At 34.8% G+C, this 10,000-nt stretch overlaps 1 protein-coding gene across 1 annotated transcript in view; it reads left to right on the forward strand.

The window, feature by feature from the left end:
- The window catches only part of LOC144976819 (mannosylglucosyl-3-phosphoglycerate phosphatase-like), a 15,637-nt gene that overhangs the window by 3,769 nt on the left and 1,868 nt on the right, over positions 1-10,000 (forward strand). The window contains exons 4-12 of the mRNA XM_078921299.1: positions 657-796; positions 1,706-1,831; positions 2,112-2,234; positions 3,927-4,098; positions 4,809-4,904; positions 6,505-6,672; positions 7,275-7,447; positions 8,484-8,561; positions 9,009-9,133. Of these exons, the coding sequence (XP_078777425.1) occupies positions 657-796; positions 1,706-1,831; positions 2,112-2,234; positions 3,927-4,098; positions 4,809-4,904; positions 6,505-6,672; positions 7,275-7,447; positions 8,484-8,561; positions 9,009-9,133 (1,201 nt within the window). The remainder of the gene's footprint in view (positions 1-656; positions 797-1,705; positions 1,832-2,111; positions 2,235-3,926; positions 4,099-4,808; positions 4,905-6,504; positions 6,673-7,274; positions 7,448-8,483; positions 8,562-9,008; positions 9,134-10,000) is intronic.

Raw genomic sequence — 10,000 nt, forward strand, 5'->3', positions numbered from 1 at the left:
TCAGGTTCATAATTAGTTGATACATTTTTTATACTCTTCTGTTGGAATCGACTAACATTGTAATGAAACTGTAAGGGGGATAGGCAAAGAGACATATTAATTCGAAAAGAATTGAAATTGATTAAGGTAGTGATTGGTTGACACATTTTTATACTCCTGTTGTAATGGAACTGCTAGTGGGTATGTTAGGGGGATAGCATAGGCAAAGAGACATAGTAGTCTGACATGGCGTTTTTTAAATTTGATTTGAAAAAAAATAATTTTAATCTGAGATTAATTTTCCTAAAAATTCATAACTAGTTCATGAGAGAGAAAGGTTTTTGTTTGTTTTTAAGGGTTTCACGTGCTTGCAACAATAAATGTAAGGTCATATCAGCACCAGAGAGAAAATGAGATAGTAAAAAAGAACCTACTCTTGTTAAATTATCTTTCGCGTTCTACACAAGCTATCAGATTAAAAGAAAAAAAAATTTGTCGTTTTTTTTTTCACCTTTTTTTTTTTCCCCAAGGGATGCAAAAAACTGCCTTGCCAGATTAGTTCGAAAAGAAAGGGAATGAGGGAAAAATGAAAAAGATGTCCTGGATAAAATGAGAAGGAAATCGGTTGTCTGTATTGCTAGCCTTTTTTTTGTCTGAATGTGATTTCAATTTCTTAGATTTTGGTGTGGATCATTTGGAGGAGTTTTCCAGCCGTTGTAATTTTCCATGGCTATTGTCCAATGTGGCAGACGCTGTCAACAATGTGCCTTTGGCCAATGGAGAGCTTTATTCCCTGATAGATCACTTTGGCATCAAGGTGAGTTGGTTTCTTGGGATTTCAAGTTTTTGGCCTTTTTATATGTGTGTCTTGTGTTTGTTTTATTTGTGTGTGTGTGTGTTTGTTGATTTTTGTTGTTTGTTTGTTTTGTTTTTTGTTTTTTTTGTTTTTTTTGGGGGGAGGGGGGGGGGGGGGGGGGGAATGTTGGGGCGTTTCTTTTTTTTTTTTTTTGCTTATGTCATTGCTGTTTCTAGACTATGCTTAAACTTTTGTGTTTATCTAACCCTTATTATGTGAGTTTTGAGTTTTGTTAAGACATTGCACAATTTATTCGTCTCATGAGAAGTACTAGAAATAAAACCAAAAAAATACATAAAACAATTCAATTTCAGTACCTTTGATTGCAATTACAGTCAAGTGATTAACCGATTGATTTATTTCTTCTCCTTATTAACTCTGCTATTGAAATGATATTCTCTATTCAATAAACTTGCAAAGCATCATATTTTTGGAACTCTCTCCCATCACACATGAAATGCTCGGATTCGTTGACAACTTTCAAATCTCGCTTAAAGTTTTATCTTTTTACGTCATAATATTGCAATACTATTATCATATTTTGTTGTTGTTAAATTGAATTCATATCACTTTGCCATCAAACTTGTCTCGCTGTAATATGTTTTGTTTTATATCACTGTAAAGCGCTTAGAGCCTGTGACAATGGGGTAAAGCGCTTTATAAATGCCATTTATAATTATTTTATTATTATTTATTTATTATTATTATTATTATTATTATTATTATTATTATTATTATATTATTATTATTATTATTTTATTATTATTATTATTATTATTATTATTATTATTTATTATTATTATTATTATTATTATTATTATTATTATTATTATTATTTATTATTATTATTATTATTATTTTATTTTCCAGATTGGCATCATTGGTCTGGTCGAGGAAGAATGGATAGAGACCTTGTCCACTGTGGACCCACAAGATCTGATATTCACAGACTTTGTGAAGTGTGGCAATGAGTTGTGTCGCATGCTAAGGGAAAAGGTGGGATGTTTAATATATTGAATTGATATTCTTTTATTTATTTAGTGATTCGTTACTTTTTTATTGTATTCTGTTCAGGTTGATTAAAACTGTATTCATCATCATCATCATCATCATCATCATCATCATAGTAATCAATACCCATATGTGAAAAAAAAAAAAAAGAAGAATATTCTTAAATTCAAAGCATCAATATGCCAGAAGCAGTTTCTGAATTATAGGAACTGCAATGTTATTGTCATTTGTCAGGTTTTGTTGTCAAACTATCCTATTCCTCCAGGGAGCTGATCTAATAGTAGCCTTAACACACATGCGTCTGCCCAATGACACTAAACTGGCAGAGGAAGTGGAGGACATCGATATTGTGCTGGCTGGACATGACCATGACTACGAGATTGTCGAAGTGAGACTTTTAAAAAAAATTAATTTACTTCTTCTTTCCTCTTCTCATTCTTCTTCTTCTTCTTCTTCTTCTTCTTCTTCTTCTTCTTCTTCTTCTTCTTCTTCTTCTTCTTCTTCTTCTTCTTCTTCTTCTTCTTCTTCTTCTTCTTCTTCTTCTTCTTCTTCTTCTTCTTCTTCTTCTTCTTCTTCTTCTTCTTCTTCTTCTTCTTCTTCTTCTTCTTCTTCTTCTTCTTCTTCTTCTTCTTCTTCTTCTTCTTCTTCTTGATGCCAAAGTATTTGGAAATTAAGCATGTAGGTGGAGCAATAACAAAGGTTTGATATCATTACCTCTGAGTTTGGCTTTTATTGAACTTCCGTCTGGTATTGATTTATTGGTATCTTTTTAAATTTCATTTAACCTTCTGTACAAGGTTATTTAGCCCTAGCTTAGATTATATGTGACCCATTGTCTCAAAACAGTATTATGTCAGAATGATCCAGATGCTAAAAAGTCAAATTAAAGCCAAATTAATCAGACAATATGAAATTTAGTTTTTGGTCGTAAAATGCTGTATTATTAATAAAACATAAATTCAACCTTAGTCTAATATTTTGGATCATAAATTCAATTTTTAGTACCTTAATCATCCCAACATGATACTGATCTTAGGTGATGGGTCACATATAGATAGAGCAACAAAAAGTATGATTATATAATCAGGAATTCTGTGAAAATGGTTGTTTTCTTTTTGTCAACTATAAAAGACGATAAAATAATTTTTAAAAAGAAAATGACTGGTATTGAAAAGGCACAGTTCTAAATTATAAAGCCTGATGCTGAGGGAAAAAACGACTGCTGATGTCTCTCGCACTTTGTTGTGACAATGGATTAGAAGCATCATCATTTGTCTTTGTGGTGTTTCGAAGGAAACATCTCGTGAACAAGGAGTCAAAGTAGTTGGTGGAATTGGTGACTTTGGACACCCTTCTGCTTGTCTCTCACAGAGATGTTACCTCCCTAGTCACTTAAGCTAAATGTCATAATACTTTCAATGAAAGATCTATAAAACAAAATGTTTTATTTATTTTAACACCCCCCCCCCCCCTCAAATATTCTTCATAATTCTTAACATTTTTAGAAAAAATCTTATTTCTCCTATTTCGTTTTATCCCAAACTAAATTCCAAACCTCCACGTTGGTGTTAGATTTAGGCAAATACTTGCTCCATCATCTTGCTTCTGTCTTACATATATGTAGATGGATCAGGAACTTGCCTTGATACCAATAAGTTTGTATAAATATAAATATATAAGTAAAGGAATGTATATGGACAAGTAGTTTCACACAAATTCACCCTGCTCAATGGGCTTCCCAATTATACTTTTATCCTTATGGAACCAACTTTCCTTTCCATATCGTGCAAATAACCTGTTAGGCATCCTTATTGCACATCTTACAATATCTGACAATGCTTCCAGCTAGTTACTCATGCCTTACCTAAAGATACAGTGTCAATGCTAGAGTTTTGTGCACTCAAAGCCCTATTTCTATTGAGGGGTAGATGTGCGTTATAAATGTTTATTATTATTTTGTCACCCATTTACTCACGGGCCAGGCCCAACGTTACTTGCATTTTGTCATGTGACAAGACATGTAGTGCTGGACCACTTTTACCAGATAGATATATATTTATTAGAATTTTACTTTCTCAAGGTAAATAACACATACGTGGTGAAGAGTGGAACAGACTTTCGTAACATGAGTAAGATCATCCTGACCTACAACAATGCAAGCACAGGATGGTCCGTGGAAGTGGAGAAAGTTGATCTAGATTCAAGTATCAAGGAGGAGATGACCATGAAAGACATCGTCCAAGAACATTTGGGTTAGTTGTTCTATGACGTAGTCAAAAACATGGCCCCAATGTCAATATTTTGTTAGCATAATGCTAACTTTTATTTATTGTAATTGAAGCTAGTCTAATTTTCTTTAAATTTATTATTTTTTTAATATTGTTTCTGTTACAAGAAAAAAAGTTATCCCAAGCAATCAACCTGCCTCCTCCTGGGGATCGAATCTCAGAGCTCACAGCCCAAAGCAGGCTGATTTCATGGGATGATTTTTTATTATTATATTTTTCATTCTGCTTTGTTTGCCACTGTTTTGTACACAATAAATGAAGTGAGTAGGAAAGTGCCAGAAGACAACAGAGAATAAAAACTTTGCAGCTGCGATGGGGGCTCGAACCCGCAACCTTACTGGTACAACAACTCCACCTTGCTGGGGAGATAGTGACTCTACTGTATGAGCTATCCACGACACCTTTTCAGATATTTATCTCACACCAGTGCCTGCTCCCTAATTTTTTCACTTTCATATGTCTTTTAACATTGCTTGTAATACTTTGCTATGTTCTTATTTTCAAGACCACATAGCTGCAGGATCTATTTAATCTGCATGAATTGTTCTGTGACAGAGTAGCGTCCAATCTTTAGAAAGTGGAATAAAGTCGAGACTTTTTTGGACAATTTTAGTTTTAAAAATCACGGATTAAGTTGCTGTTGTTAAGGCTTTTGTTTTATTTTGTTTTATCAGAAAGTGTTGAAAGCAAAATGGATGTTGTCTTAGGCTCTATGAACGTGGAATTAGAAGGACGGTTTTCAGCTGTCAGAACTCAAGAGACCAACCTTGGTAATTTTGTATTTGTTTCTGTTTTTTTTTAATGTGGGTGTGTGTGTGTGTGTCTGTATGTGTGTATATACATTATCATGTCGTCATGTATTTATATGTGTTTTTATGTGTGTGAGTGTATGTCTCTGTCATCTGTCTGAATTTTAAGTGATGTATTAATTTTTGTTTGTTTTGTTATTAGCTGAAGAAGGGTTTTGAGCCTGAAACGTTCTGTGTTTGGAATTTTGTTCTTTTTCGAAACTTGTTATAAAATATTCATTTTAATTCATTATTTCTAAACGTTAAAGCCATCTCTATTTAAGCGCTTTTATTTCACAATATGGCTCATATGACAGAGAGAGCTGGTTGATTTTATGTGACTCCCCTTACCATATGGTTGCAGTGGAGTATACGAAATTGTGAGGATGGCTGAGAAAACCCGGGAAGATGCAGCAAGCTTCGAATCGAGATATGAGCCAAATCGAAGATAAATTGTTTCCCATAGCAACAAATTTTATTCAGAAAAAAATTAATAACTTGGGTTCTAATAGACAGAGAAAGAAAATTTAAAGTGGTAAATGATCAGAAGGTGTTGTCTTCACCACTGCATATACAGTAGAGCATGCCTATAGCATGACTTTTGGTCCCAGCAGAAAAATCCCGCTGTAGGCAAGTTCCCGTTATAGGAAAGCAGGGGAAAATGTCCCAAAAATAAACATGATTACCTCTCTTGAATGTCAATAAAACTAACGTGACGTATGAGCCTTGAAATAGACTATCTTTGGTTCAGTGTTTGTTTTGGTTGTTTTTTTTTTTTGGGGGGGGGGGGGGGGGGGGGATGGGATTTAGGCAGGAAAGACTATGATACGAACGAGTGCGAGTGATGTGTATGCTTGAGCAGCAACAATTGCAATAAATGAGGAATGGCATAATAGTAATAATAGGGCTGATCTGGATTAAAATGTACACACCACCGCATGTGCACAAGCCTCTTCTCTCTAATTGGCCAAGGGCTTTACACATGACGTCATCTTGTGCAATGCATCTCTTTTAAATCAGGTTGCCCAACTTAATTAATCATCGCAAGACTGACCAATCTTAGTCCTGGGTGGCGGGAGAGAGCCCAGTCTACGTCACTCGCTGAGTCACAGCGCATACAGCTCACTCAATTTTTCCCGCTGTAAGCAAGTTCGGGCCTTTCCTTGACCCGCTCAACCCAAGCACAGGTAATTGAATTTATATAGTAAAAAAAAAGCGGGGTTTGTATAAGGTCCCGTTGTAGCGATGGTCCCGCTGTAGCGGGTGCCGCTATGGCTATGTTCTACTGTATAACTCAATTTATGAAATTTGCGCATCTTTCCAGGTTTTTCTCAGCCAGCCACACAATTGATCATGCAATGGTGAACTCTTTTTTGACTGCAATTTTAAATCATTTTCCCTCTATGGCATGTGTGATTATGATGCTTTAGTTTGCATTTTTTTCATCTTACCTTTGTTCAGATATTGAGTTGTTTTTTTGGGTTTTTTAATTAATTTTTTTTTTTGTTTAAATGGGTCATTTGGGCTCAAATGGATTATGTATTATTTGTATTTTTTTGGGCGTTTTTATTTCTAATCACAGGTAACTTTATCGGTGACATCATCTTGACAGCAACGAAGGCTGATGTCAGTATCTTAAACTCTGGCACGCTTCGATCAGATCGTCTTCATCCCAAAGGAGAATTCAAGCTTAGAGATTTGTTGACTATTTTACCTCTGGTTGACCCCTTAGTCATCATATCATGCACAGGTACAAGCATTCGTTGTTTGTTGATAATCCTCAAAAATATATTCTTCTTCTTCAAGTACCAAGTCTGTGCCAGACATCGGTGATCATGGTACGCCATTCATCTCTCTGATCAGATAACTTCAGAAAACTAACATTACTCTTCTCTTTCTTTGTCACCCAGCTGTTCAAACTATTCAAATGTTTTTTTTGGTCTACCTTTACTCTTTTTACCTTCTATTTTTCCTGTGAGAGCAAGATGTTCAATACATTTATGTTGATTTAGGTACCCTAAAAATTGCATTTGTCTTTTTCTTATTATATATAAATGACTAATTAAATATATGCTCTTTCACATTGTGCTCTGGGTTTAGCATGCAGTGTTTGTAATATCAGACAATGACAAATCATAGACGTTAATGTTAACTTGCCCTTATTACATTAAAGTGCAGTTTGATTAGTAAATGAATCTTGAATCATTCTGGCTTTTAAACCAGTTATACTTTGAACAATTTTATTAATTCTTTGTCAAAGTTTTTCTTTATTACCATTTTGCCAGAAAACTTTTTTCTTTTTTTCTTTTTTGTACACCTCATTTTTGTTTTTAACCACACTTAACTTTCCAGGCAGGCAACTCCATGCAGCCCTTGAGAATGGAGTGAGCAAGTACCCAGTGAAAGAGGGACGTTTTCCACAGGTTGCTGGGCTGTCATTTGGATTCAATCCCAGCATGCCTCGCGGACAGAGAGTTCCTTTTCAACTAATCAAGATTCATGAAGAATACCTAGACTTGGACAAGGTGAGAGAGAGAAAGAGAGAGAGAGAGAGAGAGAGAGAGAGAGAGAGAGAGAGAGAGAGAGAGAGAGAGAGAGAGAGAGAGGGAGAGAGAGAGAGAGAGAGAGAGAGAGTTAGACAAGATCTACATCTATGCCTGTTTTTTTTTTTATTGGAAGGTGACCTTTTCCCTTTGGTTGTTGTCTATCATGTCTATTTTTACTCATCACAATTCATGCATTGCTGTTTATTTTATTAGGGTTTTTCTTGTGTTTTTTGTTTTTGTTTTTTTTTTTTTTTGTTTTTTTTTATTGGGGGGGGGGGGGGAGGTTGTTTTGGTTTGTTTTTTTCCCTTGAATTGGGGGGAAAAAAGGATGTTATTTTTTATTTTAAGGATAAGTACATTATATTCTGAATTCTGCTTCCAATGTAGATTTTTACATTTTAAACTATCAATCGTTTCTCCCCACAAATGTTAAAAATTTAGTAATGCATGTTTTTTTGTCCTATGGTAGCCTTTATATCTGATGTGATCTGGCCATATTGGGTCAAAGAAACGTCTTCTCGATTACATTAAATATGTAAAGGTTGCTCACTCAAAGGAAGACGAGGGTTTTACCCAATAGCTAATAAATTTGTTTCTTATCCTGTGTCGAGGAAAAGTCTAGCTCTCGCCAATCCTTCTGTCTGAACTTTTGTGATACAATCCAGGCCACTTGCAGTTTCGTCCAATGAGCAAGACTAAAAATAAAGTTGGTTACAGTGACCACAAAGCTTTTTTTTTTTTCTTCATCTGTTTTTGATTTTGTGGCCTTTCTAAGTGTATTTCATAATAATCAATGGTTATCTGGCTTTAGCTCAGGACGACTATTATCTCTTTCCAGGCAGTTACAAAAAGGTGTCAAGAAATTGCTATAACCCCCCTCCCCCTATATAAAAAGATCATCACCAAAGAAAAAAAAAAAAAGCCCTAAAAAAACCCAACAAAATAAGCAAGACATAAAAAGTTCAGCTGTTATAGCTTTGTATTAAATTAGTCTATTTCATATTTTCTGTTTCAGACTTATACTGTTGCCACAAAGGAATATTTGTCATTGGGCAAAGATGGATATGACGTTTTCAAGGATTGCCCCATTGTGGTATGTCATGTAGGGATTTTTGACAAGGAGGACATTTAGAACAGTATACCCAATAACTTCTTACAACAGTCATTTTATAGTTTGCTATCATACCATAAATGCATGAAGACACTATTCATGATATTAACATTTGGTAAGAAAGTCAAAATAGCTCTGCTTTTATTGATTCAATTTAAGTTTGGCATTTCTATGTGTGTATCTATGTGATTTCAATACAGATAGAGTAAAAATGGCGAATGATTGGTTAAATATATGGGGTTTAGAGGTTATTATCCCCAAGGGTCGGTATAGTTGACTATTTGGTCAGTCTATCTATTTTTGGACATATATTGGGAATTTAATTAAGGGAGGGAGAATGGGTAATTTTTCTTATTTTTGTAAAAAGAAAAAAAAAGTATATTGGAGGTAATGATTTTAATAGCCTTTTTTTTCTTTCATCCAATTTAGGAGAGTTCTGAGACGTGTGCTACTTTGTCCACCATGGTGCGCAATCATTTTGAAGCCGTGGAGATTCATCTGGGCAAGAGGAAGTGTAGATCTGGACATCGACAAAGCCTGGTCACACTGATAGCGTGCGTTTTATGATCTCAGTTTTTGTTTTCCTTTCAATTGTTAATCATTGTCAATCAGCAATGACTTGCTGCAGGATGGACAGGGGAGATAATTGCTCTACCAACCAACCTGCTCCTATAGCCCAAAATATAAGCTCACATTGGTGACTTACCATTCAAAACAATTTTATGTCGGAATGAGCATGATGGCATTAAAAAAAAAAGTGATTTTGAAGTTAAAATGACCAGAAATTCAAGGCTTTAGATTTTGTCCCTTTTAGAACATATTTTTATTGCCCCTAAATAAAACATGAATTTAAATTTAAGCCATTTCATATGTTTGAAGATAGATTCAACTGTTATCATCTAAATATCTAAATTATTCAGACATAATTAATACTGCTTTAGGTTGTAGGTCACACTTAGAAAAGTTGTCCTTCAGAGCCATTAGGCCCATGGAGCCGGAGGTGATCCCAGTTTCTATAGCGTGAAACAGAGAATAGCAATTGCTTGCTATCCTTTGGATAGGACACTAGTCTATTGCAGAGTGCCCTGTAGATTGTTTTTTTTTGTGTTGTGACAGAGCTGCCAACTGTCCCAAAAATTCTGTGAAATTCACAGAGTTAGATTATGGGTCATGGATATATGGAAACATGATTTTGTTACGAAAATAGCTGTTTGATGTTGGAAGAGTTGTAAATAGTGTAAATACTGATGCAGATATCGATGGTATCATCATAGGTCTGATCTGCCCCAAATTAAATAAAACATGGTGCACAAAGCTCATGTGTAGACTTCAAAGTTTTGATCCTCTGACCATGAAAAATTGAAACTTCAAAGTTTTGATCCTCTGACCATCAATATACATGAAATGTGGGCTGTGGTAAT

This window comes from Berghia stephanieae, chromosome 7, assembly GCF_034508935.2.
Source record: "Berghia stephanieae isolate SIO BIC M18660-M18661 chromosome 7, UCSD_Bste_1.3, whole genome shotgun sequence".
In the NCBI taxonomy this organism is placed as follows: Eukaryota; Metazoa; Mollusca; class Gastropoda; order Nudibranchia; family Aeolidiidae; genus Berghia; species Berghia stephanieae.